This window comes from Telopea speciosissima, chromosome 11 (assembly GCF_018873765.1).
Source record: "Telopea speciosissima isolate NSW1024214 ecotype Mountain lineage chromosome 11, Tspe_v1, whole genome shotgun sequence".
Taxonomy (NCBI): domain Eukaryota; kingdom Viridiplantae; phylum Streptophyta; class Magnoliopsida; order Proteales; family Proteaceae; genus Telopea; species Telopea speciosissima.
This window is the reverse complement of record NC_057926.1, coordinates 17027458-17044174: the sequence shown is the minus strand read 5'-3', so window position 1 is coordinate 17044174 and position 16717 is coordinate 17027458. Positions and strand designations below refer to the sequence as shown.

Here is a 16717-nt window from a genome sequence, read left to right as displayed (position 1 = left end):
GGAGCTTGACCACTCAACGTGGATTACATCTTTGAATATCACCTTTATTTTTGTAAATTGTGACCACAATGCTTCTCCTCCATTCATCTGGCATCTTCCTTGTACTCATAATATTAATAAACAGCTTGGTTAGCCAAGATAAACCATAAATACCTAAGCTCTTCCATACTTTTATTGGGATCCCGTTTGTGCTTGATGCCTTGCCTACATTCATCTTTCTTAAAGCTTCTTTTACTTCAGACACCCTAATTTTGCTGTGTCTTAAAATTAGCTTTCTTAGTCTTAATGGCTGCTTGAACCTCATTATTCCACCTTAAAGTCTCCCTAGGGATGCGACGGTTTCCTTTCATTTCCCCTAGGACCTCTTTAGCAAAACTCTTAATACAAGTTGTCATCTTGTTCCATACTATGAAGTTATGGGAGTGGGTCATTGAAACCTAGTCGAGAAATGAAACTACTATTTCGGAGCACCAATTTGGTTTTATGCCAGGAAGATCCACGATGGGAGCTATATTCTTATTTAGGAGGCTCATGGAAAGATTTAAAGACCCCGCAGTGGTAGGAGCCTCGTGCATTGGGTATGCCCTTTTTTTATGGAAAGATTTAGAGAGGCAAAAAGAATCTCCATATGGTTTTTATTGACCTAGAAAAAAGCATAAGACAGAGTCCCTATGGAGTTAATTTGGCATATACTAGAGAAGAGAAGGGTTTCAAGAAAATACGTGGACATAATTAAAAGATATGTATGATGGTGTGGTGACTAGCGTAAGAACTGTGAGGGGTCAAGGAGTTGGAAGTTAAGGGATGTAAGAGAACAAGGTGAGAAATGAAGGTAGAATGTTGAAGAAGAAGAAGGAGAAGAAGAGAATACGGTGCAATGCTGTGTATTGGTCAATAGACTCCAACACACCTATATTACTTCACTAATGAGCTAAAAGAAATTACATACACCTCCCTAGGGAGGTAAAAGGTAAAACAGATGAAATACAATATAAGGCAACTAGTTAACTAACTAGTTCCTAAAGTACCCCTACAACATATAAACTCTAACACTCCCCCTCAAGTTGGTGAATAAATATCATGCATTCCCAGCTTGCATAATAGGGTACCAAACTGAAGAGAAGAAAGCCCTTTAGTAAAGATGTCTGCCAATTGATAACCAATCTTCATAAAAGAGGCGCAAATGCAACCAGAGTCTATTTTCTCCTTGATGAAGTGCCTGTCCACTTCGATGTGCTTTGTTTTGTCTTATTGCACCGGATTGTGAGCAATGCTTATGGCTGCCTTGTTATCACAATAGAGCCGCATAGGATCATTAGTATCAAAGCCCAACTCTTGAACCAATTGTTTCAGCCATATAAGTTCACAAACTCCATGAGCCATTACCCTAAACTCTGCCTCTGCACTGGATCTAGCTACAACAGGTTGTTTCTTACTTCTACATGTGACTAAATTACCACCAACAAATGTGCAATAGCCAGATGTAGATCTTCTGTCTATGATGGATCCAGCCCAGTCAGCATCTGTAAGGCCCTCTATCCTCAGGTGATCATGTCTGGCATACAATAGTCCTTTCCATGGGGAGGACTTCAAGTATCCAAGGATACGGTATAGAACATCCAAGTGCTCACTCTTGGGGGCATGCATAAACTGACTCATAACTCCCACTACATAAGAAATATCTGGGCGAGTCATAGATAGGTAGATGAGTTTCGCCACTAATCTCTGGTACTTCCCTGCATCAACAAAAGAAGGACCACAATCTTTTCCTAGTTTATGATTCTACTTAATAGGACAACTTGCTGGTTTGTAGCCTAACATCCCTGTCTCTGTCAGCAAATCAAGAACAAACTTCCGTTGACATATGTTGATTCCTCTCTTGGTCCTTGATACTTCAATGCCTAAGAACTACTTAAAGGGACCCAGATCTTTGAATTCAAACTGTTGAGCTAAGTAGTTTTTCATTTTATCTATCTTAGCTATATCATCTTCAGTGAATACAATATCATCAACATAGACAATGAGGGCTGTGATGGTACTATTGCCCCGCTTGGTAAAGAGAGTGTGGTCAGCTTGACTCTGGGAATATCCATTCTTCAGAGTAACCTATCGGAAGCGCTCAAACCATGCCTTTGGTAACTGTTTAAGTCCATATAGTGCCTTCTTGAGGAGACACACTTTCCCTTCAGCTGAAGGTATTTTGAAGCCTGGTGAGGTTTGCATGTACACTTCCTTTTCTAAGTCACCATGAAGAAAGGCATTCTTCACATCTAACTGATATAATGACCAATCTTTATTGGCAACCAATGATAAAAGAACTCTTATAGAGTTGTGCTTAGCCAGAGGAGCAATGTCTCCTGATAGTCAATCCCATAGACTTGACTGTACCCGTTGGCCACCAACCTTGCTTTGTATCTCTCAACAGTACCATCAGATTTATACTTGATTGCGTAGACCCATCTGCATCCAACTGGGACATGTCCCTTGGGAAGATCCACTAATTGCCAAGTACCATTCTTTTCAAGAGCCATGATTTCCTCAGACATAGCTTGTCTCCACTTATGGTCAGACATAGCATCAGTAACATTTTTGGGAATAGAAGCAGTGGAGAGGGCAACAATAACGGCAAGATCTGTAGGAGAACGAGCATCATAGGAAACAAATTGGGCTATAGGATTAGTACAAGCTCTTTTCCATTTTCTAACAGCAATAGGAAGATCTAAATCAGATGGAGGAGAAGGGATGCCACTTGATTGAGGAGAATGAATCGCAAGATTTGCATTTGGATCCAAAGAGGACTCTTAGCAGGTCTTCTTTCCTTCATTATGCAAGCCTTTAACCCGTTTGTATTTAATGTGGTAATCCTTCTCCTTACCAGAACTACTTTCAACAACCAATTTTGTATTCACATGCACATCCACAGTCCTGTGCTTTCCAATGTCAAGCATAAAGGGAGAGATAGGTAGAGGATAATGAAGGAAATCAGCAGCCTGTTCACTTCGACAATTCTCCCCCTGAAGAGGATGCTGAGAAGGAATAAAGAAAGGGACATACTCAAGGAAGGCGACATCTTTGGAGATTAGGCACTTGCGAGAAGAGGGGTGATAGCACTTGTAACCCTTAGTAGTAGAAGAGTACCCAAGAAAGAGACACTTGAGGGCTTTGGGATCAAGTTTAGTACGATGGGGTTTGTTAACATGCACATAACATACACAGCCAAAGACTTTAGGAGGGAGAGAGAAAGCAGAAACCTGTAGAGACAAGATGTCTAAGGGAGATTTGATACCAAGAAGTTTGGTAGGCATGCGATTAATAAGAAAGGAAGCAGTGAGAAGAGCTGTAGACCAGAAGGTCTTGGGAACTTGCATACCAAACAAGAGACTACGGGTGATCTCCAATAAATGACGATTTTTCCTCTCAGCAACCCCATTTTGTTGGGGTGTGTCAACACACACGAGCTGATGGATAATGCCATTATTAGTAAAGAAGGCTTGGAGGCCACTAAACATGTATTCTCCTCCTTTATCAGACCGAACAATTTTGATACGAGTATCAAACTGAGTAAGAATCATCTGATAAAAATTCTGAAATGCATCACAAACATCACTTTTATGTTTCATAAGAACAGTCCAAGTAGCACGAGATCATCAACAAATGACACAAAGTAACGATTGCCAAATAAAGAGATAGTAGGGGAAGGTCCCCAAACATCCATATGCACAATATGGAAGGGAACTGTGGATCTATTGCCACTATAAGGATAAGAAGAGCGACAATGTTTAGCAAATAGACATGGTTCACACTGAAATACTTGGGAAGAAGAAAACAAATGTGGCAATTTTTGCCTCGTAACACTAAAGGAAGGGTGGCCCAACCGTTGATGCCACAACATCACAAAGTCAACAGTACTATGGTCGCTACGCCCACATACGTAGGATTGACAAATAGATAGGGGTGATGATCCTAGATCAAGAAGGTAGAGTCCATTTTCCTCCCGTCCACTGCCAATAATCCTCTTTGTCACCAGATCCTGAAAATCACAATGAGAAGGAAAGAAGGTAACACAACAATTCAAGGATTTGGTGAGATGTTTTACAGATAACAGGTTAGTGGCAAGGTTAGGAACTTGAAGAACAGAGTCAAGAGAAATAGTAGAAGTAACTTGAACAGTACCCTTACCAGAGATAGAAGAATGAGAACCATCAACAATTCTAATCTTATCCTTACCAAAACAAATGGTGTAGGAATCAAAACACTGAGACATCCTAGTCATATGGTCTATGGCACACTGGCACCAGAGTCAATGATCCAATGGTGGGAAGATGTAGAAGCCAGTAAGGCAGAGGCCGAAGAATGGAACTTTACAGGAGTAGTAGAAGAGTGGTGGGGCTGCAATATCCGGTGTTGGGCTGCATTATCATCCTGAATGGTGTCTGTCTGCAGTCGAGATGGAAGTCCCATAAGCTCAACCTCAAGCCTTATAGAAGATGTTCTAGCTCCCCCTCTCCTACTGCCATGCATACTAGGGAGATAGCCATAAAGTATCCAACATCTCTCTTGGGTGTGTCCATATTTCCCACAGTAGTCACAGCTGAACCTATTTCCTCCAATAGCTGACATAATGTAGGAATGCACAAACAAAGGGGATTATAGGATGATACCCAAATCCAATGGGGAGTATATTCTCAACCCAAAAAGAAAATTTCAAACACTGGTAATTGCAGTCCAGGTAGCAAACAAACCAAGCTAATACTTCAACAATATCCAATTCCACCATATGCTTCAAGGTGTATTGGCATCATACATGATACAACAACACGAGAAACTCAAACAACACACCGCCCCAACACCAAGCAGCTGAAAGTATCACATACCATCTAGGTTGGTAGCTCCCTTCTTCACCAATAGCACCTTCTATCCATTATAAAACAACCCATAATCTTAAAACAATATAACTCAGCAAATAAAACCCATCAAATAGGTTCAATACAGTAGTAAATCACAAAACAGCCTATATTTCAACAACTGGCAGCATTAGAGAGCATCACAGTGTGGAGTTGCAGAGAAAGAGGGCTAGATATCACCAGCTGAGCCTATATAGGCTTGAAAGTAGACTTGACTCCACAGGACCTGATTTCATATTTTCATCTCCAACTGACCTTGGATGAAGGAGAAACAAGAAAAACTTCCCAGACCTGTCGGAGTTACTGTAGCAGCAGCATAAAAAGTGAGTTGCAGACCTTGGGCTTTCCTCCTTTGCAACCAATGTTTTGGGGGCTTGAAAGGGGACCCTAGGGCGACTCCAATGGGCCAGGTCCAAGCTTCAACAAAGCCAAGATGAGGGAGAACAATGGCTGTTTCAGAAAAAGGAACAGTAATTTCTCAGGTTACTGTTCGCAGAATTGTATTCTGGGTTGTCTTTCATTGATTTGGGCTTCAAACAGTCAAGTCTTCACATGAAGACCTATCTTAGTGCTTCCATAGGCTTCATCAAGAGATATGGCATGATTTCTTCAAACTTTTCACATATCAGCCTCTTCCTTGGAACCCCTTTGTAACCTAGGGTTCCAAAGAGAGGGAAAGGAGGTGGAGAGCTTGTAGGACGACTCTCAAACCAGTGGAGAATAGACTCCAACACACCTATATTACTTCACTAATGAGCTAAAAGAAATTACATACACCTCCCTAGGGAGGTAAAAGGTAAAACAGAAAAAATACAATGTAAAGCAACTAGTTAACTAACTAGTTCCTAAAGTACCCCTACAACATATAAACTCTAACTCAAGGTAGTGAATTTCCAAATATAATTGGGTTACATTAGGGATCAACTTTAAGCCCTTATTTGTTTGCGCTTGTCATGGATAATTTAACCAGAGACATACAAGATGAGGTTCCTTGGTGTATGCTTTTTGCTGATGATATTGTCTTCGGGGATGAGACAAGAGCAGGGATTAATGCCAAGCTGGAGTTATGGAGATCAACCTTGGAATCAAAAGGTCTTAAGATAAGTAGAACTAAGATGGAGTATTTGGTGTGTAACTTTAGTTACACTAGGATGGTTAATGAGGTGGTAAATATCGATGAGAGGGAGATTCCACAAAAGTGATTATTTTATGTATATGGGCTCAATCAATATAAAGATGATATAGAAGATGATGTTGCTCATTGAATTAAAATAGGATGGATGAAGTGGAGTGGTGTGTCCGAAGTTTTTTGTGTGATCGACTTATTCCTTTAAAGACGACACAATCATCTTGATGCTGGCTATTTTGATACTGACTGGGCTGGTATTACTGATGTAGAAGCTCTACTACCGGATTGTGGATGTAACATAGTCACTTGGAGGAGTAAAAAATAGAGTACTATTGGAAGATTTAGTGTTGAAGCTGAGTACCATACTATGGCTCATATCTTGGCTGAGTTGATACGGTTAAAAACTTTCATGGGAGAGCTTAGTTTTTCAGTCACTAACCCAATGGAGCTGTTCTATGATAATGAAGTTCCTGTCTATAATGCTAGAAATTTTGTTTTTCATGAGAGAACCAAACATGTTGAAGTAGATTGTCATTTTGTGCGGGATACGGTTATGAAAAAAGTTATCTGTATTCGTTATGTTTGTTTTCTAGACTAGTTAGGTGATATTTTTACTAAGGCTGTTACTCATGGCCCATGCTTAATCATATCTTCCAAGTTCCAAGCTGGGCATGGGAGATATCTATGCTCTAGCTTGAGGGGGAGTGATGGTGGGTATTGGATTGGTACCCTATTTAGTAGAGTTCATAGTTGTCAAGGCATCGCCTTAGTGTCCAAGTGGTTTTTTTTGGGTTCTAGGGGATTGTCTCCTTAGTGCAAAGTGCTGGTTTAATTTTGGGAAATGTTCATCGACACCCCCTCCCATGGCCTGTCAAATTATTGCCACCCCAGTGAGGGCCAAAATGTCAATTTGGACCCAAAAACTAACGGAAATAACTGTGGGTTAACTGAGTGGAAGTAAAATGACTAAACTACCCTTTATGCTAAAAACATAAGAAAATGACTAAACTACCCTTTATGCTAAAAATATAAAAAAAACCCAGCCCTCCCATCACTCCCCAGACTCAAGAAGAAACACATCCCTAGCAATCGGTGCAGCTGTATTCATGGTTGGTGCGATTTGCGTTTCTATTTTCTTCATCTGAATCAGGTACACCGATGTAATCAAGGAATGAGAGCTCCATGTTGGCCCGAATCGGTTCTCTTACCAAGAACTCAGGATTGCAACCAGAGGATTCAAAGAAAAGGAATTACTAGGGTTTGGCGGATTCGGTTGCGTATACAGAGGAACACTCCCCAAATCGAAAACCCTAGTTGCGGTTAAGAGAGATGATCAGAGGGGTTCGATGATCAGAGCGAACAGCAGTAGGGCAGAGGGGTCCAATGTAAGTTAGATGATCAGAGGGGTTTGCTGTAAGTGAGATGATCAGAGGGGTTAGATGTAAGAGAGAGAGTAAATGAAGAGAGTCAATGAGTGGGGGATAAAATCGATGGGAGTCATGTGAGGGTGAGTTGGGGTCAGAGAATCGTATGAGGTCAGAGAAAAATATGGGGTGAGTTGGGGTTCTGGCGGTGAGAGTCGATTTAATAGTTGTGTGGCTGGTCGGTGCTGGGTTTGGGTTCTGGTAGTGGGAGAAGACGGGTAAGGTAAATGAAAATCATAGTTCATCTGATCTTGTGCTTTTGTCCATGGCTGCCGAGATGAACTAGGGAGCCTCTTCTTCCACCCGTCTGTGGAAGTATGATGTGTTCTTGAGTTTTTGTGGTCAGGACACTCGCACCAATTTCATCGATCACCTCTTTAACGAGTTGGTATGGGATGGGATTCACACCTTTAGAGACAACGAAGAGCTAAAAAGAGGGGAGGATATCCCTTCAGAACTAATGGCAGCCCTAGGTTCTAGGATTTCCATTATCAAGAGTGCTGGAGATGGGCAGCGGAGATGAGGAGGTTCGATTAAGGAAGAAGAAGAAGCTAGGTTCAGATGTTTGTTTTAATGGGAAGGGCAAATAAGTCATTACAAAAATACTAACACATCAGCATTTCACCGTTAAAAGCATTTTTCCATTAGTTTTTGGGCCAAAATTGATATATTGGCCCTTACAGGGGTGGCATTAATTTGACGGTCTATTGGAGGGAGTTTCGATGGAAATTTCCCTTTAATTTTTTATTCCATTATTACATTCTATTGGTATCGAACCAGGTTTGGCACTGGTTTATGCCAAACATCATTTAATTATCTCTCCATTGTTTATAAATAAACAAGCACCTCCTAAATGAATCTAATAAAAATAGTTAAAAATTCAAATTCCAAAAGGATAAAAAGTCAACTCCCCAGTTCACGAGCAAAAACTGAATTTTCGGTTGTAGGGACAATTTTCAACTTTCAAATGCTAGGGTTTTTCTCAAATCTAAAATTTCATAAATCTTATTGTGATAGAAGATCACTAAAAACCTAAAGGGAAATTACACTGGCACCCCCTGAGGTTTGTAATAAATATAGTGCGACCCCTGTGTTTTCAAAATATACACCCCGGACCCCTGAGTTTAAGGTACTTGTTACACTCAGCCCCACTCCGTTAGAGCATTCCCGTTAGTTGCTGACATGTTGGCTATTGATGCCTTAAAATGACACATATACCCTTAATGGGGTGTGAGTTTACCATTCTGCCCATAAGGCAGCCCAAACTTCACACCCCCTTCCCCTACTACTCGAATTTGATGTTGGCGTTCCACATGTCGTATGGAGGGGCCCATCATTCCAGCAAGACTAGCAGAGTGTGCTCAGGCCAAAATCGGAGATCTTGAGGTTGCCTCTATCTGTTCAGAGTTTAGGCACATTGAAGTCTGTGGCTGAGATTGGGTTTCCTGTCGCTGCAAGTTCATCAGAAATTCCCTTGGCTCGTTGGAGAAAAGTTGAAACTGATTCACAGGCCTATGTGTTAAATCATGCAAAGCCAAATGAAGAGATTGGAGACGTGCTGTAGAGACAGATGCAAAAGCTGTGAGAAGAGCATCCCATATGGCACAACTAGTAGATTTCCCAATAATCAGATGAAAAACCTCATCAGAGAGAGAGAGAGGATACAAGAAGGCAGCGGATGAGCGCATCCTGCTGGCGCCAAGCGGCAGCCGCTGCTGCATCTTCTGACATGGAATGTATCCATCGAGGTAGCTGAGGAGTTTTTGGCATTCAAGAAAAGGCTCGATTTGAGTCTTCCAAAAAATAAAACTACGTAGCTCGATTTGGGAGGTCAGTTTGATGGAAAGGTAATGGTGGGTGTTGGGAATGGAAGTAGGGGAAGCAGAGGAGATGGTGGAGGGAATGGTGGTGGGGAGAGGTGAATGGATAGGGTCAGTAGTGGATGCTGTAGAGGGATCGCACATAGTGAATGGAGAAGAGAAGGCAATAATGGTGATCAGATAGGTTGGTAATGGTGCAACAACACAGCAGCCGGAGCGCAACAGAGTCGATATGGTTGCAGCGGCAACAAAGGAAGAGAATGGAAGAGAGAAAAAAAAAGGAGAAAAATAAGATGCTCGGTGGAGCCATGGCTCAGATAGCCTATCAGATTAGTTGAATTGAATTATCTCAGCTATCAGATTACATGTGATGACCAAAATATATATACAAGAGATATTAGAGAAGTCTGGTAGAGTCCTTGTGGAACTCCACTTACAAGTCAGATCACAATGAGTTGCTTGGTGAGAAAGCTAAGAGATGATAGAGATAAGAGTCCTAGATAAGATCCACGACTTGTAGGAGTTGCGGATATGGTCGACCAGCTGGTTTGGTTGATAGATGTCATCATCGATATCAGAGTGGTGCATGACAAATCTTCGTCACAGCTGCTACTTTGAAACATAAACATAAACACAAACACAAACAAGAAAGACAGAAAAAAGAAGAAGAAGCAGAAATTGATGGAAGAGAAAATTGAAATCAGAGAGACGATGGAGAAGCAACAACCCATGAGAAACATTGAGATGATGAACAGAAGGATTAGGGAGGGCTGAGGGTCTTGGATTCTTTGGAGCTTCTTAAATACACAAAATCTGCATCAAGATGTTTCCCTTCTTATCCATTTACAGAGCATCACCAAGCCAGGGAGAATCGGCATGAACTATCTGAGGATATCTTCGAACACATGTTTCTGAATTTTGGGAGAAATCTGAGAAAAAGAGAGAGGAAAAACTGAATCTGATGATTGAAGAAGAGAGAGAAATTAAACCTGCCCTAAGGCAGGGTTAATGAGATGCACTATGAGTCCTTCAACTGACAGAACTTGTGAAAAAAGAACAAAAAAATTCTAGGGTTTGGAAGGAGAGAGAGAGAGAGAGAGAGAGAGAGAGAGAGAGGGATGAAGGTTGCAGCGGTGGTGGGGCGGTGGTTGAAGAAGAGGAAGAAATAGTGGTGGGTCCCACTTTTTATGTTAGAAAAATAAAAAATTAGAATAGGGTTATATTAATTGAAGGGCAAAATTGCCATTTAAATTTTATATTTAACACCGTCCACTTAAAGGTGTTGGGTGTATATTTTGAAAACATAGGGGGTCGCACTGTATTAAGTACAAACCTCAGGGGGTGGCAGTGTAATTTTCCCAAACCAAAATAACAACAACAACAAACTCAGCCTTATCCCAACTTAATGGGGTCGGCTACATGGATCCAAACAAAACAAAGTACGGAAAATAGAGGTCAACGCCAAAAAGGGATGGAAAAAGAGATAAAAAATGACAAATAAATGTGGAAAATAAAAAGAAAAAGAATAAAAGATGAAAGATGTAAGTAAGAGGAAAGAGGCGCAGGCCAGTAAGTCAAGATAATCTCAGCTAAATGGGGTCTGCGACATGGATCTTTGCCCTCCAATAAGCTCAAAAACCAAAAGAGCAGTAAAATAATATTTTGTTTTGATTTCTTAAAATTTATTTCCATTCATGGCGATTTCAAACAGCATTCGTGCACACCAAATATGGTTTTGACCGGAACATAACTCCTTCAATATAAATCAAATTTAAGCACTTTTGGATTGTTGGAAAGCTGGTTTTGTGCTCTACCTAATACAAAAATCTCATGTAAAAATAAAATCATTTGACTGGTCAAAGTTATTAGAGAACAATAATATTTCTCTAAATCGAGAGCAATTTAATTACTTATAGATAATATCATATTTTCCAAGAACAGTATAAACCAAATGTGAGATTAGGTATACAAGGACAGTGGTCATTTCCAAGAACATTATAAACAAAATGTATGTTGTGATTGTTTCAAACTTTGAATAGCTTGCTTTTTTGATGACTTGATGTGGCTTAATGTTGGTTTTTGATGACTTGATGTGACTTAATGTTGATTTTTTATGACTTGATGTGGCTTAATGTGAATTTTTGATTACATAAGTTATATATTGTAGCGTACTAAATAATGTTAGAGAAGAGGGGAAATAAAAAATAACACTTGGGCGTCTTGGTTGCCAAGTGCTTAGGCACCCCTCCATTGCCTTGGGTCGCCTTGACAACTATGGTAGAGTTGGATTGAATCATAGTGGTTTGATGTACTGGATCAGTACTCTATTAAGGATATTATTGTCATAACTGAACATGCACTAATATATGTATTAGATTGTGGGGAGGGTGTTCTCTCTGATTGATCACCTTTCTTCGCACTTCTTCTCTTCTCTTTTCTTTTCCTCTTCTTCTTTTTCTTTTTTTCTGTTCTGCCCTATTCAGTGTTCAAATCTGTAACATGTGTAAACCATAAATGTTATTTAAAGCCTACTATGTTTGATATGCTTGCTGAAAGTGATGGGATATCAAGACCCAGTAGCTTTGCCTTTCTAATTAAGTCTAACTGGTCTATGCTAAAACCTCAATGGAGGATGAATTCATTGTTTGAGTTTTTAATTTTTCAAATTTGTAAGTCCATGTAGTTTTAGTCATAGTCTGCTTCTGTATCTACTTTTTTTTCCCTCTGTTGCTTCAGACAACCCAAAAGTGAACAGCAACATATCCTCATCCAGTTCCACTGATGCAGTCCATATGAACACTAGTGGGACCTGTTTGGAGGTAAGATCTAGCCATGGATACAAAAAGTCAAAGCTAACACTGTTAGATCTTTATTCTGGTTGTGGGGGAATGTCAACTGGATTGTGTCTTGGTGCCAAACTCTCTGGTGTAAATCTTGTTACGGTAAATCTTCAAAACCTTACACATTTCCGTTTTTCCCGAATTCAGATATTTTCTTCAAACCAGTCCACTTTGTGGAATACTTATTTTCTTCCCTTGCTATTGTAGAAATGGGCTGTTGATTTGAATGAATCTGCTTGCGAAAGCTTGCGCCTAAATCATCCTAATTCACAAGTAATTATGCCTTGACTTCTCATGGATTAAGTAGGTGGACTGCACAAATCATTGGAATTAATATTTATTGTTTCATGCTTTTTTTTACAGATTAGGAATGAATCTGCAAAGGATTTTCTTGACCTATTGAAGGAATGGGAAAAACTTTGCAAACGGTATATCGGGGATTTAAGAAATACGTACAGAGTTCCAAACTCAGATGAGGGAAAAGTAAATCCAGAGGACAAGATTTCAACTGGTGAATATGAAGTTTTGAGGCTGGTAGATATTTGCTACGGTGATCCCAGTAAAACAGGGAAACGCGGGTTGAAATTTAAGGTTTGGCAACAAATTAAACATTTCTAGGAATCTTAACACATGGTTGCTTAAAACCAATTTTGACTCTTTCTGTTTTAATATTTTGATGTCAGAATATAGTGGCCATTAGCCTTTAAATTTTTTCTCAGTATAGCATGATGCGGTCATATTATTATCCTATGGACCATTGAGAGTCTGCACAATAGTATGATCCCTCATTTCTAATGTGATCATTCCATTACTTTCCCTTTACACTATTTTAATTCAAAAACCTATATATCTTGCTGATGGCAACTGCAAATTTGCTTTTCGTAATTGTCGAATATGTAGAAAGGCATAGGGATCCTCTATAATATTATGCATCATGTTATCCTTACCTTTCCACAAGGACAAAAATCATGGCAAGCTCATACCAGGATAATTTGTTATTCTCTGTGGGCCCAAGCCTACTCCCGCAAAAAATGAACTTGAATACCCACATATCCTCAAAATGGACATACCCATAGTTCAAAAACTCGTATGGATTTGGTGTCTCGACCAGGTCGAGACGACTGAGATCTCGAGATCGCGCTGAGATCTCGGTGAGTTTGTGCATTTTTTTTTGGGGGGTGGGTTTCGGTATGATGTTTCGGTGGACAAATGGCCCCAGTTGGCTCCAAAACTTTAAGGGAAGCTTGTTTTAGGCTTAATAAACATATTTAAATCTTCAAATTGTCAAAAAAACAAACCCAATTTGGTGTTTTAGATTCGCACCCTTGGTTGGCAGTAAACGTCGAACCCTTAATGTAAATTGCCTATTCTACACATTGTTTGAGTACTATGAGACATAAATGGGAAGTAAAACAAGTAAATTATGCAATAATGAATGAAGTCACATAATATTGAATAAGTATTTAAAAAATAGTTAAAGACCTAAAGTTTCTACTACAAACTCTTCCATGTGAAGTGTTCACAATGCATATTGCATACATCCAACAGTGAACAATACATTAGTCATAGATACCCTACTTCACTAGTCTTCCATGTCCCAACTCCCAACAATACAATCGATCTCTTTGTAGGATGTGGTAACCCCCAGTAGTGTATCCCAATTGTATTGAGTGATGATGGGGCCAAAAAAGTCAAGAAACAAGGTTTTCTTCCTTCTCTGTCTAGTTACTTCAAAATTTCGAAAAGTGATCTCGAGGTGGTGTTTATTTATAATGTAGAATGTAGCAGTTTTCCAAAATTTCGGCAAGAGTACAAAGTACCGAAATCTCACTAAAATTTCGGTCGAGATATTCGAGTTTGTGCATAATCTTTGTCTTGTATGTTAACTCGTCTCGAGAAGCTCGAGATTCTTGAGTTTTCCGAGATCTCAACGAGTTTTAGAACTATGGACATACCTTTTCTGAATATACATATTCTGCTCCTATCCTTCACCTACCAACAAAGTTGAAAATAGTCTCCTTCCTCAGAATACTATTCTGTATACCAAAGTTGATACTTACTTGGCCATGAAATAATCAGATCATCAGAAGAGGCCGAAAATATCAGAGCATATAACCCTATCTGTCTTGCAATGTGAACAAGTTCATAAGCATTTGACTCTACTTCCTTACTCATTACATATTGGTATGTCAACTGAATCTTTACTAAAATACCCTATTGTGGTCCAATGACAACAAATCCTTCCATCTTAAGAGGAACTGGTTTCCCAGGACTTTTCCTAATGATCTAAATGTCTTACCATTGCCACTAGAGAGTTCTAGACAAACGTTACAATACATCCTGATGCAGGACATCTGGCGCCCTAATCACTAGAACTTGGGTTCATTTTGTTGTGTACCCATGTGGAAGCTTGCTTGGCAGATGAGGATCCTATGCATGCTATGATGCGCCCGTTGGGTTTAGGTTTTTTAAAAGTTATTAAAAGTTTGTTCCAGCATTATGTTATCTTTATGGCTTATTTTGTATTGGGGTCCAGCAATTCTGTGAACATGCATAACTGGCTGGGGTGAGGGCTCCATACATTTGGTCTGGTTCTTTTTTGTAATGTGGTTGTTCTTAGTGGTTTTAGTAAATAGCAAGTCCTTTTAGTAGTGAGAGGACTTAAGATCTGAGGTGTAAAAATCATTTTCCTTTCAAACAAAATATCTCGCACATTTTTTTTTTTTGGGTGAATAGAAATTTCATTACCAAAAGAGAGGAGAAAGAAGAATTACAAAGGGCCCCAAAGGGGGGAAGCCAAACCAGCCAGCCTAAACAATAGAAGAGGAGGCCGGAGCAACTAAAGAAACATTAGAGAGACCCCAGGATTGAACAATGGTCCTGTTCCTAGGGGTGTCAATACAAGAAGAGGGGGGAACAAAAGATAACTTTGCTTTAATTTCAAAGGAAATGGAATCCCAAATCTTCTGGTAAGTTTGAGAGTTGGAGGTCCATTTTCTCAAATAGCGCTCCATCCAAATATGGTTGAGAGTAGCACATAACGCCATCTTCCCAACCGAGTCACAAGTAGTGGAGCCAGCATAAGTCATATCAATCCAAATCCATTCTCTAGAGAAGGGAAGGATTCTTCTACGAGTAGGCCAGCATTTGAGGAAAACACCCGTCCAGATGGAAGCTGCAGTAGGGCACTCAAAGAAAAGATGGTTCAAGTTTTCATCATTGTTCCAGCAGAGGCAGCAAGCATGGGAAACTAAGATCTGGCAGCTGCGCAGAAAAGCTTGAGTTGGGAGACAGTTGTTGAAGGCTCTCCAGGCTGTGAAGCAGTACCTTGGAATGTGATGCTTGAACCAAAGAAGACTGCGCCAAGGAACCAAAGGGCCTTTCAGACGAACCAAATTCCAAGCAGCCGAGGAAGAGAAAGAGCAAGAGCTGTTTGATGACCATGTAACACAATCACCTCTTGATGCAGACCTTCTAGTGACAGAGTGGAACTCATTCCAGATAGGAGAGAGGGTAGGGCCAGAGAGGGGAGGAGACCAACCATTGAGATCTAGAATATCAGCAACCAAAGAAAGCCTATGAAGGCCCGAGGAGTAAATGGTTCTCAGGGTAGTCCGATAAAGGAGAATTCCCATAGGATGCCAGTTGTCAAGCCAGAGGTAAGTAGATCGACCATCGCCAATGCTGGAGTGAATAACTTGAAGGACCAGGTGACGACTAGCAAGAATCTTCCTCCAGACCCAAGAGGCATCAGAAGAAGAGGAGGCAGTCCAAATGGATTCATGGCGCAGGGGACCCGAATAAATCCAATCCACCCAAATGCTTTTTTTTTTCGAGGCAATTTTCCATAGAAGCTTGATGATACCAGCTATGTTCACATCTTTGATTCTTCTAATGCCTAACCCTCCTTCCTTCTTGGGAAGGCACACAACAACCCAACTTAAGGGGTGAAGGAGCCTCGTGGAATCGGAGCCCTTCCAAAGAAAGGAAGCCATAAGAGCTTCAAGGGACTTGATAGTAGCTTGAGGAAGCCTATAAATACCGGACCAGTAGATATAAGAAGCTTCCAGAACTGATCTAATAAGGACCAACCCGCCAGCATTGGATAGAAGCTTGCTCTTCTAGAGCTGAAGTCTCTTCCGGATCAGATCCAACATGGGAGTGCAGTGGTGGGCAGAAAGTCTAGCCGGGATCAATGGAATCCCTAAGTATTTGACTGGCAGCTGACCTTCAAGGAACCCTAATATGGCAAGGAAGGCAGCTTGGTCAATCTCTGAAACTCCATTGGAAGGGTACACTCCTATCCTTCACTGGTAGGGTTGAGCTAATTAGATCCGTCCTCCAATCCTCCTACATCTATTGGTGCGGCATCTGTTGGCTCCCCAAATCCACAATCAAGGCAATGGAATCCCTCTTTTGTGCTTTCCTTTGGGAAGGCAAAGAATGCTCCAAATTCATCTACCCTGTTAGTTGGGCTTCCATCTGTCTCCCCAAATCTGAAGGAGGTCTAGGCATTCGTAGGATCCGTGATTTCAACACCGCGAGCATCCTTAAGCTTATCTGGAAAATTTCTCAACTAGGTCTACTGTCACTTTCTCAA

General features: G+C 40.5%; 1 protein-coding gene across 6 annotated transcripts in view; it reads left to right on the top strand.

The window, feature by feature from the left end:
• LOC122646492 (DNA (cytosine-5)-methyltransferase CMT2-like) overlaps positions 1 to 16717 on the top strand; it is a 119264-nt gene that overhangs the window by 24001 nt on the left and 78546 nt on the right. For all 6 annotated transcript variants that reach the window (XM_043840061.1, XM_043840060.1, XM_043840059.1 and 3 more), the window contains 3 exons: positions 12014 to 12219; positions 12325 to 12390; positions 12481 to 12708. In XM_043840061.1, the coding sequence (XP_043695996.1) occupies positions 12014 to 12219; positions 12325 to 12390; positions 12481 to 12708 (500 nt within the window). The remainder of the gene's footprint in view (positions 1 to 12013; positions 12220 to 12324; positions 12391 to 12480; positions 12709 to 16717) is intronic.